At 42.0% G+C, this 27,429-nt stretch overlaps 1 protein-coding gene and 1 long non-coding RNA gene across 2 annotated transcripts in view; one reads left to right on the top strand and one right to left on the bottom strand.

The window, feature by feature from the left end:
* ARFGEF3 (ARFGEF family member 3) overlaps nucleotides 1-27,429 on the bottom strand; it is a 165,557-nt gene that overhangs the window by 10,748 nt on the left and 127,380 nt on the right. The window contains exons 15-27 of the mRNA XM_003403996.4: nucleotides 27,000-27,107; nucleotides 26,441-26,656; nucleotides 25,977-26,087; nucleotides 25,362-25,512; nucleotides 22,859-23,179; nucleotides 20,837-20,970; nucleotides 18,976-19,121; nucleotides 17,230-17,409; nucleotides 15,521-15,665; nucleotides 14,109-14,231; nucleotides 8,714-8,817; nucleotides 5,997-6,141; nucleotides 2,249-2,377 (exon numbers count right to left, since the gene is read on the bottom strand). Coding sequence (XP_003404044.2) covers nucleotides 2,249-2,377; nucleotides 5,997-6,141; nucleotides 8,714-8,817; nucleotides 14,109-14,231; nucleotides 15,521-15,665; nucleotides 17,230-17,409; nucleotides 18,976-19,121; nucleotides 20,837-20,970; nucleotides 22,859-23,179; nucleotides 25,362-25,512; nucleotides 25,977-26,087; nucleotides 26,441-26,656; nucleotides 27,000-27,107 — 2,013 coding nt within the window. The remainder of the gene's footprint in view (nucleotides 1-2,248; nucleotides 2,378-5,996; nucleotides 6,142-8,713; nucleotides 8,818-14,108; nucleotides 14,232-15,520; nucleotides 15,666-17,229; nucleotides 17,410-18,975; nucleotides 19,122-20,836; nucleotides 20,971-22,858; nucleotides 23,180-25,361; nucleotides 25,513-25,976; nucleotides 26,088-26,440; nucleotides 26,657-26,999; nucleotides 27,108-27,429) is intronic.
* LOC111751989 (uncharacterized) lies at nucleotides 1,804-27,021 on the top strand. Its single transcript, XR_010323011.1, has 7 exons — nucleotides 1,804-2,491; nucleotides 13,445-13,497; nucleotides 14,620-14,681; nucleotides 15,588-20,741; nucleotides 20,825-21,043; nucleotides 23,963-24,074; nucleotides 26,925-27,021. It is a non-coding gene; the product is annotated as an uncharacterized LOC111751989 (long non-coding RNA).

Here is a 27,429-nt window from a genome sequence, read left to right as displayed (position 1 = left end):
GCAGTTATGTTAATGAGGCAGGACTCAATCTACTAGATTAGGTTGTGTTTTGAGCCAATGTCTTTTGAGATACAAAAGAGAGAAGTGAACAGAGAGACAGCGGGACCTCATACCACCAAGAAAGTAGCACCGGGAGCAGAGCCTATCCTTTGGACTTGGGGTCTCTGTGCTGAGACTCTCCTAGACCTGGGGAAGATTGATGACAAGGACCTTGCTCTAGAGCCAACACCCCAAATTTGGACTTCTAGTCCACTGTTTTTTTTTTTTTTTAGCCTACTAGACTGTGAGAGAATAAACTTCCGTTTATTGAAGCCATCCACTTGTGATATTTCTGTTACGGCAGCACTAGATGATTAAGACACCACTGATGGGAGAATGTATGCTCTTCAGTGGCATTTTTCTTTTTTGTTTCTGCATGATTTTAATTATATAAGTAATACATGAATATATTCTTAAAAAAATTAAAATACTGATAAAAGTATCACTTGACCAATTCTTAGTCCCAGATGTAAATCTAGACAGCACTGGGTTATATGAAACAGAGAGAGATATTGGGGTTTTAAGCTTTTTTTTTTTTTTACACAAATGGGGATACTGTAAACATTGGTCTGAAGTTTGATTTTTTTTTCACTTAACAATATATGTTAGCGATCACTGTATATCAGCAAATTCCGATAGTCCTCGTTTTTTAGTGCCACACATTATCCCACTGTATGTATATGCGACAATTTATCCATTCCTTTACTGATGGACATCTAAGATGTTTCTAATTTTTTGCTTTATAGACAATGCTATAATAAAAATCTTTGTGCTTCAAGGCATGCTTTTGGAATAAACATGGAAAATACATGAAAATAAAAACCCACAGAGGTAATCACATTTTGAAGTAGTCTAGTAACTTTTGAGAGCACATTTATGTGTATGTGTGTATTTATAAATACATACATTTTCATGTAGCTGAGACTGTATTCCATAATATTTATATTTTAATAGTGCCTTGTAAACAGCTATTCATATTAAATATTCTTCAAAAATATTAAATTTCAGGCCTGCATAATATGTACATGGCTTTAACATAATTTGCTTTCCATTTAGGGCGTGTATAATATTTCTGGTATTCCAGACATTTCTCTGAACATACTTATATACACATTTTTGTCTGCTTTACTGTTAATCTCCTTAGATGATAGATTCCTAAGAGTAGAACTATTAAATGCTCTTTATACACAGTTTGTGGCAATAAATGTAAAAGGAGAAGATGGTACCTAACAGTAAGACAGAGTTAGAATTAATTCTATAAAATATCTGCTTATTCTTAGGTGGAAAGTTTTTTAAATTACAAGAGTAGCTATGGTGGTTTTTCTGAGAAAAAAAAATTCTGACATCAAAGAGCTGATGTATAGAAAGGACTCAATGTCTCTACATTCATACAAAAGGACTGGAGTTGGATTACAAATTAGTCCATCTACATTTTATTTTAATGCTTCACTTCTAATTTTCCTGCAAAAGGTAACTATATTTTAAAACAGCATCCATCATCAAGTCTTCATGAATTTATGATGAATACAGAACTCTTCTCATTACTATATGGAATTAGCTAGTGTTTCCATTTGGGGTTCTGATTCTGTTAGTAAAAATTTCTATAAAAATATATCTTTGAGCTTGGGAAAACTGGATGAATAACATGCATGCTACACTTGATTAATTCAGAACAAGAAATAAATTCCTGAGAGCAATTCTTCTCCAGTACTATGAGGGGCTGTACTAGGTGATTACCAAAGGTCTTTTTCCAAATATAATCACCTGTGAGCTTTATAGCAACAAGATGCTGCTATCTTTATACTGCATATACTTTTGAGTAGTTTGTCATTTCAGTGGTAGACTTGGTGAGCCCTACAGACATCCTGGGGCCCAAGAGCATGTGACTGAGAGATCTGGTCAAGGAGGAAGACTGTAATCACAGAACAGAGCAAAACCAATTGGCTTATGGAAGCACTGATACCTCAGTCTTGGCTCCGTTAACATGGGGCTCAAACTAACTGGCCACCACACAGTATTTGTAAATGGGCGGATAGGCAGACATGCAAACAATACACTAGACATATCTTAAACCTAACTGCATTCTGGCCAATCAACATTCATTGAGCATCTATTATATGTGAAACAGTAAAACAGATGGATACTCACAGAAATACCCTCCTGAAAGTTAAACATATAACAATTCACTGGAAGACATAAAAATATTTACCAGGTATTTTGGTAACATCTCTCAACAGCTCAAAGAGTAAGTCCAAGGTTGGCGGTTGGTGCTGACGTGGGCAATTGGACACAGCAGCTGTTAACTGCTCAAGTAAGATGATCCAGACTTCTATCAGACCTGGAATCCCAAAAACAGCCTCTGTAAGACCCACTTCAACACAGTGATCACTGCAAGATCAAATTCAACAGTGCATTTAACAGGGTTCTACACACTGTCAAGAGCTGTAAGGATGTGAGTACCTAGATACACCAGCAGCTTATAATTGACATGTTTTGACAAAGTCAACGGGAAAGATGCCAATATTTCTTTTCATTTCAAGAAGATGATGGCATGGTATGTGAATTCTACTTAATTGAAATGATGGTCAGATTTCTCGGGAGCTAATAGCAAAATAATAAAATATCCCTTTCATCACCTTTTTTTTTTTTTTTTCATCACCTTAGTCTATCTTCTGTTCTCATTGCCTCATTTTTTTCAAGGGTCTATCATTCATCTCCGATTTTTTTTTTCACAATCTATAAATCATTTTTTATGGCTTTTCATTTTTTATTTTTATTGTTGTTGAAAATATACACAGCAATATGTACACCAATTCAACAATTTCTGTGTGTACAGTTCAGTGTCTCTGACTACATTCCTCAAATTGTACAACCATTCTCACCTTCCTTTTCTCAATTGCTTAAACTCACTGTCCCCACCTTCCTGTCTAACCTTTCAAGTTGCTGTTGTCAGTTTGATTCCATATAGATAGTTCTTTAAAAGGGCATAATGCTCAAGGCAGACATTCTTTATTAGTTATGCTAAACTATGTTTGGTTCAAAGAAGACATCAGGGGATAGTTTCGGTTTAACTAAAGCTTAAAGATCATGTCAAGGCAATAGTTTCAGGGGTTCATCCAGCCTCAATGGCTTCAGGAAGTCTGGAACCCATGAAAATTTGAAATTCTGTTCCACATTTCCTGCCCCCTTCCCTTTCATCAGGATTCTTCTATAGAACATTTAAAACATTCAGTACTGGTAGCTGGGCACCAACCAGTTCTGGCTATGGCATAGGAGGCAGTTGTTTATGGAGACAATGTGCCAGCATCTATAAATCACTTTTATTTGTCCAAGTTTCAGTTTGCAGTTATGGTACTCTCTGAATCCTGCATACATACAAACCACTGTCTATGCTGCTCACGCATGGGGAAATGATGCTCATAGCGTCAAAAGGGATTGTCTTCCCAGAACAATACATCCCGCAGTACACCTCTCTTCTTCTTCTAAGAGTTTCATTTTTTAAAATAAGATACTAACTATTCATGCTGCATATTACTAGGTGAGAGGAAAAACATGGAATTTTTGTTACTGTTCCAAACAATTCTAGTTTTGTCATTAACTTGAGCACTATATGAGCCTACATTCCTGCTCATCACTGCCTTCTGAAGTATGTGAGTCAACAGCTCAAACAGCTGATGCAGAGAAAGGACTCAGTTTCTCTAGCTTCATATAAAAGGACCTAGAGTTGGGTACAAAAATATAAAAGGACCTGAAGTTCTATGCAAAAATAGTCCAGCCTACATTTTTATTTTAATCCTTCACTGCTAGTTTTCCTGCAAAAGGTAACTATATTAGACAATGGCATTGCAGTTTTTAAATATTCCCATTAAAAAAAAACTACCATAATTTTTTTAATATACTGGTTGCAAGGAGGGAAAACTGAACCCCACGGACAAACATATAAAATTAGACGACAGGAGATTCTCATGAACACCAAAATATGAGCAGGTATGGACAAGCAGAGGACATGCACAGGACAGAAAGATGTTGAACATCATTGTGGGTGTGCAACCAATAAAATACACAAGAAAGCTCCACAAGACAAAGGATTTCACTTTTTAAACAAAATTGCAAAGAAGAGGGAGAGAGATGGATTAAAAGAAAATAAAGAGACGTCAACCAGTCACAAAGTACAGACCTCATGGGAATCTTGAAAGTAATTTGACATAGTTGGAAATGTTAACACTGACTAGAAATTTGATGCTATTTAAGTTATTGCAATGGTTTGTAATAATGGTACTGTGGTTATCTTTAAAGATACATACTGATATATTTACAGGTAAAATGCTATGATGTTTGGAATTTTCTTTAAAATAATATGAAAACGAAGAATATGGAGAGAGAGACACATGATACAAGATTGGCCATAGGCTGATCATAGCTGAAGCTGGGTGATGGGTACACGATGGTTCATTATATCATTCTGTCTACTTTGCATATGTGTGGAATTACCATAGAAAAAGGTTAAAAAAAAAGTATTTGCCATTGGGAACCAGAGGAACAATATCTGAGAATATGTCAATGGTGAGAATTTTTTTTTAATATTAAAGCTTTTCTTTTCTATGATCTAGCTATGTTTCATATATTATTATAATTTTAAAGCCCTCAGTGAATTCATAATGTTGGATAATTTAGGTAAGCGCTTGCCTGAACTTTATTCATAATAGGCTTGCTAGAAAAAAATGAATGGATTAATGGTTTGTTCAAGATGGAAAGGGGAATGTTCACTGTTACATACACAAACCGCTTACAGCTGTTTTAAAGAATGTATCATGGGTAAGCAGCATTGGCTTGTGTGTATAATTATCTGGGCTGGAGGTTTTAGATGCTAAGTAAAAATGAATCCTACAAGCTGGGATCGACTGGATAGCAACAGGCTTGGTTTTTTATATAGTTGTTAAGATTAGACCTCTATTAGGCAACATTTAGCCAATTTCCAATATTTTAAAGTGTTCTCTACTTTAGATTTTTATTTCTTAATTCTTCCTCACAATTGGTCTGAACTAGTGAGATTTACTGTGACTAGTGAGATTTTACAGTTTGTAACTCTTATAAAAAAATGTAATTAAAAAAAGAAAAAAAAAAACACAAAAGCCTGACAACTTAAACTACCAACAAAGTCTAAAAAAAAAAAAGTAAATCTTCCTGCCACCCCTACAAATGAGTTTGTAACAGCAAAATAAATTTGTAACAGTAAAATAAATAAATAAACAAAAACCTCTCAACAAAGTCCTTTTCTAAGAGTTTGAAACAACCTAAACTCAGAAACTAGGCCTCTTTAGCACTGTTGTTTCCATTTCTAGATCTGGAACAGAATGGGGCCTTCTGAGACAGAAGGGAGCAAGCATGAACATTGGTTAAACCCTCTGAAAATGATCAACAATAAACCAAAGCTACTAGATTGAACTCTAATTCATAGGAGATTACATGGGATCTATTTGAAACAAATTCTTTAAAGTATTGTTTTAATGAGCCTCCAGCTTCCCCGGTCACAGATAGATTCTCTTCAGTAACAGCTTAACTTCCCCCAGTCTCTAACCAAATAGTCCTGCAGGAAATAATTACAAAATGACTGTTTCCTAAAAGGTATTGAAGACAATTATCAGCCAATTTAAGTACCAGTGCATCGATGCAACCACATTCCAAATTGCTAAATTCAAGTGAATTTGGAGTTAGAAATGGCATTTAGTGGAATCTGCAAACCTGCATTGGTTTTAGATAAAGGCACCCATGTCAAATGGATGGGTTTGGATGGAGGCATCAATTGTAAAATGTTTTTGTTGCATCCATGGAAACCTTAGGAAGACTTGTTCTAACAGACTAACAAACAATAACAACATAAAAGAATGATGATTCGTATGATATAAGCTACTTTGAACATAGCAAATAACCTGGGTTAGTCCAATCAATGACCTTACCAGTGTCGTCATCAAAATCGGACAGAACTGACTCAATTCCGTCCTCACTGCTTGCTGACTGCTCCTGAAGTCTTCGAGGCAAGCTAGCAAGCCGCCCGCTCAGAAATATTGGCTTCAAGGGCATTTTGTAGATTTTGGCCAATAACTACATACAAAAATACCAAACCACAGTTACATATATAAAAAAAGAAGCTGTACCCTAAGCTTTAAAGAACAATAAAATTATACATCAGTAATAGAAGGGAGATAGTAAACCAGAGAATCGTCCAATGAAAAAATTAAATTTGGTTGTCTGCGATTTGGATTCATAAGGTTGTTCACAAGAGGCACTTATACCACGAAGCAGATGAAATAACCTTCAGTGGTGAAAAAAAGTAGAGGAAAAACGATTCTTCAGTGTTACAATTACATTTGAGTTTTATGGACTTCTACAAACCTACCAAGGGAACCATGAAACACGTCAAGAATTTTTGCTTATGGGAAAAGTGTTTTATGGGGATCGTTGAGAAGTGAGTCTATAGGCAAATGGGATACACACTCTGACTTCCTTTCCCCTAATTTAACCTCTAAGGAAATGAGGCAAGGGGAGGTGAGAGGCAGGGGGAAAAGGGAGGCATCTAAAGGAATGGGACCTGTGGGAGCAATGAGGGAATCAGAAACAGCTAATAGAGCAGCTAGGTTCTTTATTCCCTTCTCATTGATAGAGCCCATGGATCCCAGTTTGTTCTGGGACAAACTCCCATGGGTCCTCTGAGTTAGGATTGTGCCCACCACACTCGCACTGTTCTGGAAATCAGGGAAACGGAGGTGAGCGAGATGGACAAAATTCCTGTCCTTGTGGATCTTACAGATGATAGTTCACAAATAAAATTTCTGACATAAATGTTACAAGAAAAACTAGACAGGTGGTACTAGAAAGAGTGACCAGATGTGTGTGTGGCGGGGGCGGGGGAGGGGCGGATACTGGCAGGGAGTTGGTAGACTCTTTAGCTTTGGCTTCTCTGAAGTGACATTTCAGATGATAATGGGTGCCATACCAAGATCTGGGGAAAGTCTGGGGAAAGGGCACTGCAGGCAGAGAGACTAGCAAAGGCCCTGAGTGGTAATGAGCTTGGTATATCTGAGGGATAGAAAGTGAGTGTGGTTGGAGCACAGTGAGTGAGAGGGAAGGATCTGAGGGTGGAGAGGAAGCAGGGGGCATATGTCACGTGAGGCCTTGTGGAGGCAGCTGGAGGAGGAAGTCAGGGCCATGTATTCTTTTAAAGCCAGAGGAGCAACAGTATCACCGAAGGAGAGGCTGAAGTAGATTACGAAAAGAAGAGGCACAACCTCTTCAGGGACACAGCCTGAGAAGATGGGGGGAAAACTATGAGAGGGGGATGTCACTGAAGCCTAGAGGAGAAAGGGCTTCAAGATGGGAGTATTATCTTGCTTGACCAGCATTTGATACAACGTTGTTGTTTGTTGTTAGGCACCATGGAGTTTATTCCAACTCATAGCAACTTTATGTACAACAGAACAAAACACTACTCAGTCCTGCACCATCCTCACAATCATTACGTTGGAGCCCATTGTTACAGCCAGTGTCAATTCATCTTTTCTATGACCCTCTGTTTTACCAAGCATGATGTCCTTCTCCAAGGATTGGTACCTCCTGATAACATATTCAAAGTATGTGAGACAAAGTCTTGCCATCCTCGCTTCTAATGAGCTTTCTGGCTGACTTCTTCCAAGACAGATTTGTTCATTTTCTGGCAGTCCATGGCATATTCAATACTCTTCACCAACACCATAATTCAAAGGCATCAGTTCTTCTTCAGTCTTCCTTATTCATTGTTCATATTCGATACAATATGAAGAGAATTATTGGATTTAGCATAATGAAGGTCATTGTTCACTTTGATGATGATGTTGTCAGCTACTGTTGAGTTAGCCCCCGTGTACAACTGGATAGGACTGTTGTGATTTGATCCATAGGGTTTTCATTGGCTGATTTTTGGAAGCAGATCACCAGGCCTTTCTTCCTAGTCTTAGTTTGGGAGCTCTGCTGAAACCTGTTCAGCATCACAGCAACATGCAAGCTTCCACTGGTGGCTGTGCTTGAGGTGCATTGGCCCAGAATTGAATCTGCCTGCACGGAAGGACAGAATTCTACCACGGAACCACCACTGCTCTTCATTCACTTGCATTGGCTCTTTTTACTACATCTTGATTTAACACATGGCCTGCTTGCCTTTTTTGGGTGCCTCTTCATTGTCCCCGCCTTCTACTTTTTAGTATCATCTTAGTATAAGTAAGAAGTTTCAGAGAGCTCAGGATCAAATTGTGCATTCTAGTATACTTTGATTACCCTTCCTCTCCTTTGTGGAAAAGGTTAGGAAAAAAAAAAAACAAAAAAAACCACTGCCATCAAATGGATTCCAACTCGGAGTAACCCTATGGGACAGAGTAGAACTGCCCCATAGGGCTTCCAAGGAGCAGCTGGTAGATTTCAACTGCTGGCCTTTTGGTTAGCAGCCTGAGCTCTTAACCACTGTGCCACTAGGGCCCTGTGGAAGGGGTAGAGATACAAATTTACACCCCACACTCACGCCCCAATCTCAGAGATAGCAGAAAGTGTTTCTCTTGGGCTTTAGCAAAAGACGAACAGTATGTTTTCCAAACATCGTCTGAGATGTGTTTCAGGGCCTGGAGTTCAGCAAGGGCACCTCCCCTACCTGAGAACAGCGCCTGAGGTAATCCAGGGCAGGGAGGCACAGGTCAGTGGAGGTGGCTCCTGGTCCCGGGACACAGTCTCCAATCTCCTTACAGTCCACCTCACCTAGGAGGTGTAGGGGAGATAGAGAAAAACAAAATTACAGTTTATCTTGCCCCTTGTCACAGAATACCTAATTTATTCACACAGTATTAGCTCATCAAGTATTTATTAAAATAGAGGGGAAAAATAAAGAGAATAAAAATTATCCCAGATTCCACAACCCCAAGAAAAATCACTTTTGTATATAACCTTTCAGTTTTGTTTTTCCCCTACAAGTATATATGTGAAATACCGTTGGGAACATACTATGCATCTTATTTGGTTGAGATTAAACTGTGTGTAATTGTAATGATATTAGCCAGCCTCCATCTTAGACGACGCCTCAGCATCCATGCTGGCCCCTTCCTCACCATGTTGGCTGGTGCACCACACCCTGCTGCAGCTAGTTGCCCCAGATAACCATGCTACCGGAGATACCCAAGTTTTCCACTCCTCAGCATCCCAAGGCTGCCGCCCTTAGATAGTTTCCATATAGCCACTCTCCCGTTTCTCACTCTTTAGTTTTAAAAAGGACCAATGGTCACATACCCTGTGAAAATCCCCTCACACCCCACCCTCAGACCCTAATAAAGGCTATGCCCCAGGTCCACACCCTCAAGCTCACACGCTCTCTCCACCTGTGACCTCCCCAGGTATGCTGTGGCCTATGGGCATGCAGTGTACCCTCAAGACCTGTGGGTAAGGTCAGCAGTTTGAATCTACCAGCCGCTCCTTGGAAACCCTGTGGGGCAGTTCTACACTGTCCTATAGGGTCACTATGAGTCAGAACCAATTGGACGGCACCTAACAACAACAACATTTCCATTTTTGTGGGTGAAGTGTGACTTTCCATCTGGGATAATATACATAACCTGGGTTGTAGGAGATTACTCCCTGTCCCACTCTCCCTGTCACAACTAGGCTAAAATCAAACATGCTCTGGACAATACTGTTTGTAACTCCCCTTTTCACTGAAGAATGTTTCATGAGCATTTTTTCCCATACTCTCTATCCCTATGCTGGATAGGGTTCTTTGTGGGCGGGCACACTTCAATTCACTTATCTGACCCGCTGCTGTTGGGCAGGACTCCTGAAGCTCTGACAGCAGAGGCAGGTCCCAGACCCCAGCGCTGTGCTGGACCGAGGCACTAGACCTCTCTATATTTGGAAAAGGGCCGGGTTAGCTGCCAGTGCTCGGCACTAATAGGGATTATAAATGAGGACTGTGGGAAGATTCCAACATTTGGGGTTTGAGAACGGAGGCAGCTTAATGAAATTCAAATGATTTCTATTTTTTGCACATCTCTAGAGATTCAACATGTCTGTAGAGGAGCATCTAGGTTTTCTATAGGTAAACAGTGGTAGAGGATTAGAATTAGGGTTGCTATGAGTCAGAATCGACTTGATGGCAATGGATTCAGGTACGTGCACACTTATAAATTTGAATCCTTAGTTTCAGGCCCCAATTCCCTCCCTAAGGTAAAACACTGCAATTTCTAACATGCCACCACACATCAGCACTTGAATGTTTCACAGAAACTCAGTATGTCCAAATGTCCAAAGGAGAACTCATTACCTTGTCTATTCCCAAGAAAGGTGATCCAACCGATTGTGGAAATTATCGAATATCATTAATATCACATGCAAATAAAATTTTGCTGAAGACCATTCAAAGGCAACTGCAGCAGTATATCGATAGGAAACTGCCAGAAATTCAAGCTGGATTTAGAAAAGGATGTGGAACAAGGGATATCATTGATGTCCTACGAATCCTGGCTGAAAGCAGAGACTACCAGAAGGATGTTTACCTGTGTTTTATTGACTATGCAAAGGCATTCGACTGTGTGGATCATAACAAATTATGGGTAACATAGCGAAGAATGGGAATTCCAGAGCACTTAATTGTGCTCATGAGGAACCTGTACATAGTAGATCAAGAGGCAGTCATTCAGACAGAACAGGGGATACTATGTGGTTTAAAGTCAGGAAAGGTGTGTACCAGGGTTGTATCCTTTCACCACACCTATTCAATGTGTATGCTGAGCAAATAATCCAAGAATCTGGACTATATGAAGAAGAACAGGGCATTGGGATTGGAGGGAGACTCATTAATTACCTGCGTTATGCAGATGACACAACCTTGCTTGCTGCAAGTGAAGAGGACTTGAAGCACTTACTGATGAAGATCAAAGACCACAGACTTCAGTATGGATTGTACCTCAACATAAGGGAAACAAAAGTCCTCACAACTGGACCAATAAGTAACATCATGATAAATGGAGAAAAGATTGAAGTCGCCAAGGATTTCATTTTACTTGGGTTCACAGTCAATGCCCATGGAAACGGCAGTCAAGAAATCAAGACGCATTGCACTGGGCAAATCTGTTGCAAAAGACCTCTTTAAAGTGTTGAAAAACAAAGATGTCACCTTGAAGACTAAGGTGCACTTGACCGAAGCCATGATATTTTCTATTGCCTCACATGCATGGGAAAGCTGGACGATGAATAAGGAAGACCAAGGAAGAACTGATACCTTTGAATTATGGTTTGGTGAAGAATACTGAATACACCATGGACTGCCTGAAGAACAAAACAAATCTGTCTTGAAACAAGCACAGACAGAATGCTCCTCAGAAGCGAGGATGGCAAAACATTATCTCCCATACTTTGGACACGTTATCAGGAGGGATCAGTCCCTGTAGAAGGTCATCATGCTTGGTAAAATATAGGGTCAGTGAAAAAGATGAAGACCCTCAATGAGATAGACTGATACAGTGATTGCCAACAATGGGCTCAAGCATGACAACGATTGTTAAGGATGGCACAGGACCGAGCATAATTTTGTTCTGTTGTACATCAGGTCGCTATGAGTCAGAACCGACTCTATGACACCTAACAACAACCATATCTAAACCTACTTTTCTTTTAATTTCCTAACTCTGAGTGACATCTGTCCTTGCAAGAAACATGAGGGATGGGGAGTCGCTCCTCATATGCCTCTCTCAGGCCCACATCCAAGCTGTGCCAGACCCTATAGATGCTACCTCTACAATATTGCTGGAGTCAATTCTGTCCTCTCTGCTTTTCCAAATCACTGCAGCACTGTTCTCTCTCGCTGCAGCCTCTCGTACCTCCTATAGGGGCACATGCCTGCCCGAGTTTAGTCTCTAATATCACATGTGCTCACCCCCCACCAAAAAAAAATTGCCGTCCAGTTGATTCTGACTCATAGAGACCCTATAGGAAGAGTAGAACTGCCTCCTTGAGTTAGCAAGGCTGTAAATCTTTAAGGAAACAGACTGCCACATCTTTCTCCCACAGAGCACTGGTGGGTTCGAACTGCCAACCTCTTGGTTGGCAGCCAAGTGTTTTAATACACTGTACCACCAGGGCTCCCTCACATTCTTCAATTTAAAAAACTTCCCCTTGGATTCTAGATTCCCTGGTGTGGCATGCCAAGCTCTTCACAGCCTGGCCCCTTACTTTCTTTCAACCCATCACCCATTCTCTCTCCTATGAGGGTATCCTCAATAGACCCTATTTGTAGAAAAGGAAACTGACTGCTCACTCCACAAAGTTGAAATGTCACTTCCTTGCTGAGGCCTCTGTGGTCCCTACTGCCTCAGCTGCTTGTTCATTTCTACTTACATGGTCTTTTTTTTTTTTTTTTTTTTAACTAAGCTCTATTAAAGTACGTATCTTACTGAGCTGTAATTATTGATTTACATATCTGTTTGCCAAGAAGAGGCTCTGAGCCTCTCATAGGGAGGAAGTGTGCTTTACTCATCTTTGCATCCCCACAGTGCATACAGGCCAATGCCCTCTCATAGCTGACAGTAACTGTTCACTGAACAATAGAATAGAAATAACAGTCATTCTTAAATAAAACACAGGGCTGAATTTTCCACCGAATACAAGCATTCATACTAGGAAGTCCTCTTCTGATGAAGAAACTAAAGTGTTTGGCTTTTATTTAATGTAGAACAGAGTGTTTACAAGGAAGCCCTGGTGATACAATGGTTAAGTGCTTGGCTACTAACAGAAAGGTTGGCCGTTGGCTGTTCAAACCCACTCAGTGGTCCTGTGGGAGAAGGACCTGCTCCCATAAAGATTACAGCCAAGAAAACCCTATGGGGCAATGCTACTACGTCACATAGGGTCGCTCTGAGTCAAAATCAGCTTGATGGCACCTAACAACAACAGTGTGTTTAGAAACTCAAATCTTACCCTGTTCAGAGAAAACCTTCCTCTGGAGCCCTGTATGTAAAGTAGGTAAGCATGGGGCTACTAGGGCTGAGGGAGGATGGGGTCTCAGGGCTCCTCAGCTCAGCTTCTGCTGCCCAGGGCACAGATCACAATGGAACGATGGTGCTGTACTCAAAACAAGGAACAGTTACAGCCTCTAGGCTCTATCCTGGAACTTGCATTTTGAGATTTCAGTTCCACCTCTGAAAATAAGTGGGACAGGAGTCAAGTCATCCAATGTCCTTGTGTCCAGTTTTCTTTTGCAAAGGAATTGCCAGTTATTTAGCATGAATGTAAAAGAATATTATTAACCTTAATTTTTAGTATGGCTTTCACATATGCTTTAAATAAACTTTATTTCATTAAAAAAAAGTAGTATTAACCGTATGTTTTCCTTATTTAAAAGGTCCACAAGCTCCAGGTCTAAGAGCACTCCATGGTGACGCTCAGAACTGTAAGGTAATTTCCTTCTAAACTTCTGGTTTAACTGCTACAACAGGCCATGTAGATAGCAACACGGTTTTGTTAAAGTGTTCCTAAATTAAGCATAAAATGAGGTAGGTAGTCCCTAAAATATACACGCTCTCAAGGGAGAGGGGCCTCTGTTGTTAGTTGCTGTTGAGTCAATTCCGACTCACAGTGTCCCCAGGTGTGCAGAGTAGAACAGCTCCATAGAATTTTCAAGGCTGTGATCTTTCGGAAGCAGACTGCTAGGACTGTCTTCTGAGGTGTCCAATTTAAATGCTAAAGGCAATTTCTGAATATGATAATATTGAATATTGAACATGCTAGGATTTAAAAAGAAGCTAGAATAAAATAGCATACGGACTTGAAAACATGCTACACTACCAGGCTATGCCAGGAACACAGTGAAAAATATCAACCCTGGACAAAATCCAAGCCACTTGCACAGTAAGCTTCCTGCTTCTGAGTACACACCACAAGCCGTTTGCACCATCTGCTCATATCCCAGGATGCGTGCTTGCTCCAGGTAGCCAGTGAGCCTGTCATCAGGGCATCCTGGAAAGAGTTCCCAGCTGTTACAAGGTGTGAAAGGAAACCCTATTTACCTAGTCCTTTGACAAACTTCATAAGGCACATGATGTAACTCGTGGCTGCATTAGCAAAGACCTGGATGTTGTCGGTGTTGAGAAAAGCTTCAAACACATCAAAAACCGGAGCTTGGCCTTTTCCTGAGGAAAGAGGAGTGCAGGATTTTAGGAGAGTTAAGTTTTATCCTTTGGGTATCTTCTATGGGGCCTTGGAAAAGATCTTCTGTAAAAATGCCAGGCCTTTTGACTGGATGGCTGGCTTGGCTCCCGTGCCGTACTTCTCAGTTTAGCCTGAAGGGGAGCTGCGGAAAGGTGACCAAGCCAGGGCTCAGTTGAGAAAGGCAGGCAAAGCTGGCTGCATGCAGGGCTGAGATGTGTACATCTATTCAGATATAAGCAGCTCTGGAGAGCAGTTAAATGTGTGGGCCTCTGGAATGTTCCTGCACAGAAAATCTTAGAATACCTACAGGGAAGGGAAGGTTTAGACAAATCTCTGGTGGCATATTCTAACTCATTCATATCTGTGCAGGCCTGAGACTGCTGCCCTCAGAAAGGCTCACTTGCAAGGTTGCTGCAGCCAACAGCTAACTGGTAAGGAAGGTTTCACTGAACCTAAACTGTTTGTATAAACAATGTGGTGTATGCTGAACACCTGCTTTCCTGTTGGGAGTATGGAATTTGGGCACATGTCAGGTAGAGAATGCATACATGACATTATTGCCTACAATAAAAACCCAGAGCACTGAGACTCTAACAGACATCCTTGGGCAGGAACATGTGGCTGCACTGTCGTTGCTGGCGGAAGGGCATGTTCTGTGTGACCCCCTCATGGGAGGACAAGAGCATAAGGAAGCCAGTACATGGATTCCTCCAGACTCTGCCAGTGTCTTCCCTTTATGACTGAACTGTGTCCCTACTATATCACTGTAATAAATCTTAGCCATTGAGTATAACTACATGCTGAGTCTTGTGAGTTCTGGCAAATCTCTGAACCTACAGATGGTCTCAGGGACCCCCACACAACATCCCTTCTTCCTAGACATGCTTTATGGATGCTCATTCATTTCTAGCCAGACCCAACCCCCCCTACTTCTGATTCCCCTTTATTATGATACTCTTTTGGGTCTTACTAGCATGAGAATAACATTTTTCTTTTTGGCATTAGGAATGAACTTAGCACAGGTGTCTCTCAGCCTTTTGTTTAAACTCTCAGTGAGAGCAGGACCTGACAGTGCTCAGGGAGGGCTCTCAGCCTCCTGGCAGAACTGAGAATTCATGTCCCTGCTACAAAAGATTATTTCCTGCTGATAAAACATAGCTCAATGTCAGTCTTTCCTACCGTTTAATTTCCTTTTACTTTCTTTTGGTAGCATGACACTTGGCTTAAAGAACTAACGGGTCTATAGTAAGAATCATCCAAATGTTCTTACCCATGGAGTAGTCACCAACCAGGTACTCTTTCACCTCAGACTTGTTCCCACTATGCACCGTTTCCAGGGCGCTGAACAAGGGCCTCCACCCCGACTGGATCTGCGTGGAACACACTTCAACCAGCTCACCAATGGATGTGACCACCTGGAGAGGCAAAGATGGTGGCACTTAAAATCCTTTCCTTAAAAGCAGCAGGAGAATTTCTGGAAAGGATGACATACTTCTCTGTCCCCCATTTCTGGGTTAATTTTAGAAAAGCAAATAACCAGAACCCAAACAATCTCACCCTAAAATCATCAAGGTGCACAGTTATATCGCATTTCTCTAATGTTCCTGAACAACTTTTCACATGCTTATAGGCGATTCATAAGTCTTTTGTCTGTTTTTTAAATTCAATTTTTTCTTTTCATTATTGAGTCGCTAGATTCTTTATGTATTATAGAATCGTCCTTCACGAGATATATGATTTGCAAATCATTTTTTCCCAGCATTGGGCTTGTCTATTAATGGTGATTTGAAGAGTAAAAGTTTTTAATTTTGATGAAGTCTAATTCATCAACTTTATGGATTATTTCTAAGAAACCTTTGCCCAACCCGCAGTCTTAAAAATTCTCTTATGCTTTCTTCTAGAAAATTTATAAATTAAAATTTTACAGTTTTAGCTCTTACATCTCTGACCAATTTTGGGATATTTTTTGTGCATGATATGAGGTAAGTTCATTTTGATTACATATGGATATTCAATTGTTTAAAAGCACCATTTGCTGAAAACACTGCCTATTCCCATAAAATTGTAATGGCATCTTGGTAAAAACTCAATTACTGTATTTTTTGCAAATAATACATGTATACATATAACATGCATAGTGCACCTAGGGAAAAAATGCACGAAGAGGTTTTGCAGTTGTCAAAAACAAAAAAAAAGTATGATGCACATTACACTGTACTCAGTTCCACTGATCTGTATGTCTGTCCTTACACCAGTACTACACTGTCTTGTTTACTGTACCTTCATGGTAAGTTCTGAAAGTAGGTGGTAGTGTTCTCCAAATTTGTTCTTTTCCAAATTTGTTTCTGCTTTTCTAAATCCTTTGCAGTTTCATATAAATTTGAGAACTGCCTTGTCAATTTCTTCAAAAAAGCCTGCTGATTTTGATAGGGGTTGCACTGAGTCTATACACATCAGCTTGGAGGAAACTATTATTTGAAAAACATTGAGTCCTTTAATCCATGAACATGGTATATTTCATAATCTGTTTGGATCATCTCTAATTTCTCTCAGCAATGTTTTGTAATTTTTGGTGTACAGGTTTTGAATTCGTAAAATTTTTTAACTATTTTATTATTTTTGATGCTCTTGTGAATGGAATTTTTCTTTTAATTTCATTTTTGGATAATTCTTTTCTAGTGTATAGGAGTTCAATTGATTTTAGTTTGTTGATCCTGTATTCAGGGACCTAGCTAAACTCACGTATTAATTCTACCAATTTTTTTGTTGTTGTTGTTAAATTCCTTAGGATTTTCGACATACAAGATCATGTGGTCTGTGAATTAAGAAGGTTTTACATAGCCTCTCTTTGTCACACATTCCATATAGAATTATTGCAAGGAGTAAGCATGCAAAGCCTGCAGAACAGTGCCTACCACTACATTCAAAATAAGTTTGCTATGATGATGACGATGATGATGATTACTGTGAGACACTCACCTGGTCTTGGACATCCTCGTCACACAACTCTAGCTGCATAATACGCTCAAAAGGGCGGAAGAGTGCTTCATTAAAGTGAAAATGAGGTGGCTCATTCCAGTCAGTAAGAACCTCTGTCAGTATATCATGGATGAAGGAAACAGCCTTCTGAGAAACATGTCTTTCCTTGTGGCAAGCAGCCTGCAAAATTCACAGCAGAAGGGAAAACCATCAGGACTTTGGCCAAGTAAGATTTTGGTTTCTGAAGGATTTCCTAACCCACCTGAACATCATTATAGGGAGGTAGAAGCAGTGATTGTGTTAAAGTAGAAATATTCCAGTAGACAAGTATAGATGCGCTGCATGCTAAATTGCATTTTTAAAAATTTAACCCACTGATCCAACACAACTCCAATTTCACTTTAATGATTCTGGAAAAATAAGAGTTTCTAGTAATTTCATTCCCCCCACCCCCACCCCATAATAATGTGACGATTTTCTTGGATGGTATAGAACATGCTTACTATAGAGATGTCAGAACCTAGTCTGAGAACTGCTCATGGTCTTATTTCTTAGCCTTGCCCCAAACAAACGAAGACCAGGTAAGTCATTTGTCCCTCAGTGAGGTAGGTCATTGCAACAGTAGTCCCAGCTGGTTCACACCTCTTTATATCCATGCCCTTTAGTTGTCCTTTCTCATACCGACCCTGGGCTTGGATGTATGACTTGCTTTGGGCAATAACAAACATTACATAACAAAGACTGGAAAAGTACCTGTGATTGGGGTTTGTCCTCCTGCAGTTCTTTGAAAGCCTAAGAATGCCATGTGAACAAGCCTGGGCTAGCCGGCTGGAGGATGGGAGGCCATGTAGAGAGAGAACCACTTGCTCAGCCATCAGCCATCTCTGTCAAGGCCATTATGAACCAGCCAGCCTTAGTCTTTGCACTAGCAAGGCCTACTGAGATCAGCCAAGCGTGGCCCAGACCAGAACTGTCACAGAGCCCAGCTAAAATTTCTGACCACAGAATCACAGCTAAATAAATGGCTGCTGTTTTAAGCCATTAAGTTTTTGGGGTGGTTTGTCTTATCTCTACCAGATAAGTGATAAAGGGCTATGTGAGAATAGTTATCACTGTAAAACAATTTGATGACTGGCTATTTCTAAATTGATGAGGTAACAATTTTTCCTCACCAACTTAGTAGTAGCCAGTCATCACTGATTGAGATACTTAGATGTAGAGTTTCAATAGATGAATCATACAAGTGGATTTTCTTTGGACTGTGAAAGCATGCAACTGTTTTAATTCTGTTGAGAAAATGAGGATGTATGGTTTCCCTACTGAGGGTATATTTAGCTTTTAGAATTGAGAGACTGGCAGGAACAAAAGGCATTGCTATATTCATGTATAAAAATGAGGACATTCGGAATCATCTGCTTATCTTTCAGCTCCAAACTCAGGTTGATACCAGATCAAAAAGAATGAAAACCTGTCTGTGTAAGGTACCTGAGTTGTATAATTGTAAATAGGTCAGATCAAGACCCTGTCCTTCCAGGTGACTCTTTAGATGCCATACGGGAGAACCAGAGAACGATGATGTTTGGGACCAGATGACAGGAGCATTGCCCTTGCTTTATGGCCACCGTGCTCTGTCTATACAATGACTGGACACCTCTGTGATGCCTCTGCTGGGAGAGTTCCCTAAGCCAGTTGCTCTTTCTGGTGGTTCTGGCAGTTCTGGCTACTGCTCACTTTCAAAGTGCTCACCTCCACCAAGTGTGGGGCCACAAGGCTCCAGCAGCGCATCACATGGAGCAGGGGCCGTGATTTGCCCCGCACGATCCTCAGCATGGCATCCCCCAGGCGGAACAGGTGGAGGGCACTTTTTCGGTCCTGGGTGGATTTGACTTCTCCTACAGGAAGGCAAGACAATAAACATCATAAAACCCAAACTCAGAAGTAACTGAACCTATTCAAGCAGAGAGCGAATGAAAATCTGGGGAAATAATTCCCCTCCCACCTGTCAGAACTGAACTGGACTGGTGAGCATATTGGTACATAGAAGCCCATTGAGCTGCACAGGGTAGTTTGCTGCACGTACGCACGCATGCGCACACATACACACACGAGCCTCTATGCTGAGATCTAACAGCTACAACAGTGATACAGGGACGACTGGGTATCCCTCAGAGTACAGAGCTACTGTAACTCAACATCTACTCATCCATTTGATCTCTTGTTACTGCTTTGCCATGGTCACTTTGGTCTTCCCCCCTTCCTCGTTGCTCATCATGTCCTATTGCTGCTCCTACAAAATGCTGGTCTTTACTGTACTCTTCCAACCAGAACATTCCTTTTTCATTAGTCTTGCCATGCCAAATAAACTTTGAAGAAACAATCACTGGCATATACTGAATACTTACAGTGGATCAGATATTGTGTGGTACCTTACCTCGTTAATCACTTAAATGTTTGAACATCCTCAAGAAGTAAATATAATTATTGCCATTTTACAGATCAGAAAATTGAATGTCAGAAAGGCAAGATGTCTTGCCCAAGATGATGCAGCTGGAACATGGTGAAGCCAGCACTGTAACTCAGATCTGACTGATTCCAAAGCCAGCGCTTCCTCCTCCTATGCTTGCTGTCTCTTCCTGACCCTGCTCATTGTCTTCTGGAAGCTCAAAACCTGCTGTTTTTTTCCAGTGCAAAAGACTTTGAGGGCTTCCTCTGAGCTCAGAGATACTCTGGAAGTCAATGAGTCTGGGAGGTTGGCTTGATATAGCTAAGGTTTCATTATCTATTAAAAACTAGTAGGGAAAGAACCGTGGTTCTCAGGTTAGATAGCAATAAAGACCAAAAGGGTAAATAAATTGCACTTAGAACTTCCGATTCCTAAAATGGAAGGGACCTCAAGAGGTGGTAGGGTCCAACCTGCCACCAAGGTATTTCCACAGCACGTGGCTATGTGGCTTCTCTCTGCATTCATCCAGGACTAGATTCTCAGTTTCAAGGAGGGCCTGTGCTGCTGTTCCATGTGTGAGCAACCTGCCTTCATTTGCAGCCATAGGGCAATTTAGTTCCTCTACTCCCTCTTCCATGAGGTTGCTATTTGAGACCAGCTTTCCTCTCTGCCCCATCGTTACTGGGATACGCCCTGAAAGCAGTTTTTCTAAGAGAAGGATCAAATCTCTGTTGCTCCATCCTTCCATTTCCTCTCTCACCAATCCCTTTTAGAATCAACAGCTGCTCTGCAAGTGGGCTGGACTGAGGTGAGCAGGATGGTTCATGATATGCAGAAAGGTTCCAACCCTCATGAGAAGCACCCCTAAGTAGCAGCCATATAATTTCTGTATCACAAGCATAATCCTTAACAGAACCACCTAGCCCAGCTCCAGTGGCAATACCCTGCAGCAGTGGTGGCAGCAATACTTCCATTCACAAGTAATAATACCACCCCACAGAACACATGGTGCCTCAAAATCAGATGACAAATCTGCCCTGGAACTTAGCCAGAGTGACCACATGCAAAGGTAAGTGGAATCCATTCTTCAGGTTAGTGTTGGTACCTGAGACCTGTGCTGACTCCTGCTTCCCTCACTCACAATTTCTCTAGGGAAAGAATTACCTGGCATTGCCAGAGAGTAATCGACCGTATCCGTCACAGAATGGAAAAGCTGGGACTGTGAAGCTTTCTTCAGCTGGTAAAGAAAACCTCCCAGAGCCACTAGGTTCAACTTATCTGTAGCCTCTTCAAAGAGCCTGGATGCAAACAAAGAAAGAAAGATCTGTTACTTGGAAAGAATTCAGCAGTTTTTATGGCAGAATGATTATGGTAATTTTGTTAGATGTGATTAAAATGCTGTGTAAACACTATAAACAAATGCATGGTTCTATTATACCTACTATTACTATGTACAAGTCTGCTCTAACCAGTAGATTTTAATCCCAAGGGCACCAGCCATATATTAAAAAAATCCCTATACCCCCCATAGCCTAGCTCAGGCCATAGTATGCACTCATAAAACGTTTGGCAACAAGTTGAAATATGACATTCTATCCCTCCCAGAAAACATGTAACTGGGAAGAAAATCCTCAGAATTAGCTTCAATTTCTAAGATTTTATATATATATATATATATATACACACACGCAGTCAATCAAAGGGATTTTATTTTGACTACAGTTGATGATTATAATGATGAGCTTGGTTATGAAGAGGGTACAAAAGCAGAGTATAGTAAGGCTTGATCTAGGACGCCCCCTGAAGATGGTCTTAGCCCTCATACATGCCCTGGATGTCATGGGACCTCAAATGTCTGCTGGATGAATGGATATTCTGTAATAAAATAGACCTTGAAGGTCCTTTTTGCTTTTCACTCAGTGGGCTGGGCAAAGACATTCCCAGTAGAAGGGAGTGGGAAGGATGAGGGGAGCACCAGTAGCAAGACTTGAGGACAATCTGAGGGTCACCGGAATTATGAACAGAGATCAAGTATTGGGTTTAGTGTGGCCACAATGGGGAAGGAGGTGAGCCAGCATCCTACTGCTCCTGGGTCACCCTCTGCCTGCGCTTCAAAACTATGGTGATGCCAGAAGGGCCAGCAGACACGCCGGCCATGCAAATGTCTCTAAAAGAAAGAGAATGACAAGTATTTTTGATGGGATCATATGAGGTGGGTACATTTTAAGATGGGAATTAGTAGATTAAACATTCACAGATAATTGGAACAAACACATTTTTTTCTTGCTATTTTGTAATTCCAATTTCAATACCATTTGGCTTCTGGGTTCCATTAACCATTTCTTCTTCCTCTCCCTAGTAAGAAAATAGTGATGTATATTATACCCCATCTGTATATCATTTTCCAGATTCCAAACACTTTCACAGAACTCTTACTAGATAAACAGGAAAAAGTGATTATTGTATTGAGCTAGTGGATGAAGAAGCTAGTCTCAGTTTACATGTTCTACGTGACCTTGTAGTTGGTAAGGGTCAAGGCCAGGACCAGAGCTCAGGACTGTTGAGCCCCAGCCCAGTGAGTGCTCCTCTGCCTCTCCACCCCGCCCCCTTCCTGCCTGACCTCCTTGTATAGACTCCACATGTGACTGGTGACCAAAGCACTTTCAACATCAAAAAGTGTCACCAAACAGTTGGGGTTATTGCTGATTTCTCCTTTCAACCTAAATGTGATTGTTGGGCATCAATAAATATCACACTCCTGGGTGTGGAATGTTCAAATAGTAATAACCATAAAAATAGTGGAATTTTATCATTTGCCACACTCTAAGTGCCTTAAGTATAACAATTAATTGAACCTCACAACCACCCTGTGAAAGAGTTACTTTTTCGACACTTTCCCCAATGAAGAAACGAAGGACCGGAAAGGTGACGTTGCCCGAGATCACAGAGGACGTGGCAGAGCTTTCACCAGGTGGTCTGGCTCCCAAGCCTACAGTCTTAGCCACTAGAAAACATTTCATTCTAAGTGTGAAGTATGGTGGTAGACATAAATGTGCTTGAAAAGGATCACAGTGATCCCTGGAATGGTTTCGAGACTAGATGAGATGGGGAGCCCTGGATGGGGGTGTTGCCAACAGGTGATGGGTGCTCCTTGGTGAGTATGTGTAGTGGGGGTATCCCACATACCTGTCAGCCTGGGTGGAGAGGGTGAGCACCGCCTTGGCAGCACTGCTCCCGCTCATGACGCTGCCACCACGGAAGTCAGAGGCCCGGCCTCGACTGCCTTCCCTGATGAGGTCTTGGATAGAGAGAGGCTGGATGACAGGGGTTGAGCTCAGGGAGTGCCCCTGTTCCAGGCTCTGCTCCTGGGGTGAGTCCTCACACTCGGGGTCCCCAAGGAGTCCAGAACCCCCAGATGCCTTCTGGGGCTGACTGATGGTCAGAGGGGGCTGCGAGGTGCCATCACTGAAGTGGTTGTGCTCCAACGTACCCACATACTCACACACCCTAGAGAGATCACAGACAAGCAACTGTTAAGTGTTGCCACCAGGCTGGTCAGCTCATAAACCCCACAGTCAGATACAAAGGAAATTCAGCCAGCTACGATCCTCCCCAGTTCTTCTCCAGTCCTCTCAACATAGCTACCATCTCTCTCTCATTCTGTCACTGTCTCTTCAATAAGCACATTATTTTATTATTCTTTGAGTTGGACCAGATAGCCTGGAAGTGGGGTAAGGATTCCATGGATTCTCTCACCCCATGCTGGGAGGAAGGCAGGCAATGATGCCCTGTTCATCCTGCCTTGTCTTGTGCAGCTCCCTGGCTTGGCTTGGCTTTGGCTGTTTGAGCTGGTTTCCCAAGGGACCTCTTTCCCTCCATATAGCTTAGCCCAGTTAGGACTTGGAAGCATTGCCTTACTTTGGATCCTGGAATAAATGTGTGTATGGCTGCTGGTCCTCTAGCCACAGTGGGCCTTTCTCAGGGGTCTGACCAGCCACATCAGGCATGGCCCTGGTAGCTCCATATGACCAATGTTAGCTGGGGAGGGTGGCAGTCACTCCACCATGGCAAACAGAGATAAGCCACAGCTTGTGGTACAACTGCCAATGTTCAAACTGTCCCAAGTAGAACTTGGGACTAAAATGGTTTATAAGAGGCCACTCATCTCAGAATAAGTCCAGTTACTAGTAAAGATCATTGATAATCCATCCTGATGTTCTATAATCAGGAAAATTTTCAATTATGTACAAACTGCTCGGTATAATTTAAGCTTTTTTGCTTTTTTTCTAGTGAGAGCCATGGACAGCAGCAGATCACAGACCTGCACATTAAACCCATTCCGCTCCAGGCTAATGCATCCCGGTTCTTTTAAAAACACCTCTCAAGATCAGTTTTTCAACCTGTAAGTAATCTGCATGCTTCTCTCTTTGAAACTTGACAAATTACTCATAGCTATATTTACTTTGAAGGAGCCCAAGTAGTGCGATGGTTAAGTGCTCAGCTGCTAACCAAAGGCTGGCAGTTTAAACCCACCTAGCAGCTCTGTGGGAGAAAGACCTAGCAATCTGCTTCTGTAAAGGTTAAAAAAAAAAAAAAGAAACCAAACCCGCTGCCGTCGAGTAGGTGCAGACTCGTAGCAACCCTTTAGGACAGAGTAGAACTGCTCTGTAGGGTTTCCAAGGAGCAACTGGTAGATTCAAACTGCTGACCTTTTGGTTAGTAGCCAAACTCTTTAACCACTTTGCCATCAGGGCCGTGGGGCAGTTCTACTCTGTTACATGGGGTTGCTATGAGTCACAACTGACTTGCTGGCACCTAACAACAATAACAACATATTTACTTTGAGGACATCCAACTGAATCCCGATTTGGCCAGTGCCCCAGGCAAGTTCTGGGCACCTGCGACTGCCCCACGACTGCCCCGAATGAACTGAGCTTGGTGTGAGGCATCCAGCTTGTGTCCCCATCCCTTGCCGATGCGCCTGCATCTTAGTGGCAGTGCTCTTCCCATCTTACTGTGTCCATCCTAGTGGCAGTGCTTGGGAAGACAGTTTTTGTCTTAGTTGTAGGGTCCTGGAGCTATGGCTTTGTTTTCACCTTACAGACAATGAATTATGTAACTGACTGGGATTTTCTTTTGATTTTGGTTCTACAAAGCTTAGCCAAATTGTAGGCCTGTCTTTGGCATGATGCACCACTTTAGGTTTTTCCTTTGCCTAGCTAAATGAAACATAGGCATCTTGTACTTTATGTACCCACGTTAGCTATCTAAAATCCTCTGTTAAACAAAGAGGACATTAATAAACAAAGTAATGTTACAGCGCGGACGCATGACTGGCTTTTAGAGCCCACAGTATTCACTCAATTTATCCAGTCTTGTACTATCCACTCTTCAAGAAATTCGGTTTTCTTCCTTGGTATAGGACATCTGCCTCTCATAGAAAAGGTCGACAGATAAATCACAATTTCCCACGTCCAGTTCTGTCACTCTGTTCTCCAAAACATACTTTCATTTGAGTCCTTTTCCCCTTTCTCTCATTTTAATCTCTCATTTGGAGTCTAGTCAAACTCTGTGAATGATAATAATCAACTATTAAATTGTTGGCTGGCTCTTGAGTCCACCCTCTCCTCCACCCCCAGGCTCCCCAAGCAGGGTCAGTGCCAACTGGGGGTAGGGAATCCCCCTGCACCTGAACACGTGTGGCCAGCAGTCCGGGTTGTGGCTCCCCATTTCCAGGCCTACGCTGAGGATGGCATCCATGCACAAGACGTGTGCTGTGTGCAGCCACACCCCCTGCACCTTCCCCATCTGCTCCAGTTTCTGCTCCACTTTTAGTTTCACTGTGCCAGAAAGACATTTATTAGCATGACAGTCCTGGTGAGGGAGAGAGAAAGGATGAAAATCAAAGGATGTGTTGTCATGCAAGGGCAGAGAAGAAATAGTAACTGCACTGGCAGCAAGTGCCCACACAGCAGATCCTGTGGCCCATGATGCAAACCACCAGGCCACAGGCCCCATAAGCACTGGGGACCCCTGCTCTGTGGCTTCAGAAGCTGGTGGATCCTGAGCTGGTGGGTGCTATTATTGCTCACAGGCCCATCCAGGGGCTCTGGGACAGGCACAGCTGTGTGGATGGGCTTCATGCACCAACTCCAGCTAAAGCCATCTATGCCCTCTGTAACCAGAGGTATACATATATGACACACAGAATGAGAACCCGTGTCTGCCTGCGGGTGTGGGCATGTACAGGTGTGTACGCACTGCACACAAGGCACCAGGTGGACTCTGGCCCTTCAGCTGTTACCTTGTGTGATGGCATCGCTGGGTTCTTGGACTTCCCGCTCCTCTTTCTCTTCCTGGACACAGGAGGCAGCTGCCATCTGAGCAAGGGCTGAGGCGCAGTTAGCGGCAACTCCTATAGAGGAAAGTTACTTCTTATCTGGGTTCATTCTCCAGCCATTCACTCAGCAGGACCCCTTCCAAAAGACTTACTTCCCATTAAGGCCATTTACATTGTGTTCAAGGAACCCTGGTGGTGCAAATAGTTAAGTGCTCAGCTGCTAAGTGAAAGGTTGGGGGTTCGAACCCACCCAGCCACTCTGCAAGAGAAAGACCTGACAATCAGCTTCTGTAAAGATTACAGCCAAGAAAATCCTATGGGACAGCTCTGCTCTGCCACATGAGGTCACCAGGAGTTGAAACCGACTTGACAGCACAGAACATAACAACACTGTGCTCTGTGGGAACACTCCCTCACACCACCTGTACCTAGAGCACAGCTCAGCCTCGCAGCTTTCCGCAGCCCATCGAGGCTCATGCAGATGGTGTCTCGTTCTTTTTGGTTCTGCTCTTTGATGCCTTCAGCTCCCAGAATGAAGGCCAGTCCTTTGGAGCTCCCTGCCATCCGACCAGTCAGGGGGGTTGACAAAGTATCAATCAAATTCTTCCAGCAGCCAATCAGAATATAGCGAGCAAATGCCACACCTAGGAGATGAAGGGGGGTGGGTCACTTTCCGGAAACAAAATCACCTGGCAGTGAATGGCATGTGGTTCTTTGACCATCAAATTAGCGATACTGAGCTGTAGTCAGCTCTGTTACGGGAAGTAGCATTAAATGGATTTTATTGGATTGTGTTTCACTTTGTGCTTATAAATAATGAACATCACATCATCAGCTGGATGATGCTAAGTTAACTTCCATCAGTTACTTTTTCTACCAAGACAAAATCTTAATTCATTTGTTTCACTACAGAAAGCTGTTACATAATAATTGCTGGTAGCACATGCGATGTATGTATATTCATAAACCCAAGACCCAAGTCATTACCTGCCACTGTGGAGCCATCAATCCTCCTGCTCTGGGTGAAAGGAGACTCTGTAGAAGCCGAGGCCATCAGCTGACCCCCGATTGCACTGCTCTCTAACCCATCAATATCTGTCAAGGAAAAAGAGCAAGGTCTTCCCTGAGGAAAACACTTCATTCGGAAACAAGCAAGCAAGTGGCCACCACAATAGCCATGTTTATTATACAAATATTTATTGTATCTGTTATGCAACAAGTATGTAACGACCTTTTATCAGGATTTTATATATTTTTTATTCATTCAGTCCATTTTTCCTTCATAGTCAGGGCATTCTTTTGTTATTCTGTTGTATATTTATTTGAAAAAATGAATTCATCTATCTCTATCATTAGAAAATCTATTGATTTAGAATATTTTCATCTTTGAATACCCCTCTTATTCAAAAGCATGGCA

The sequence above is a fragment of the Loxodonta africana genome, chromosome 1, assembly GCF_030014295.1.
Source record: "Loxodonta africana isolate mLoxAfr1 chromosome 1, mLoxAfr1.hap2, whole genome shotgun sequence".
Taxonomy (NCBI): domain Eukaryota; kingdom Metazoa; phylum Chordata; class Mammalia; order Proboscidea; family Elephantidae; genus Loxodonta; species Loxodonta africana.
This window is presented reverse-complemented; position numbering and strand designations above follow the sequence as displayed.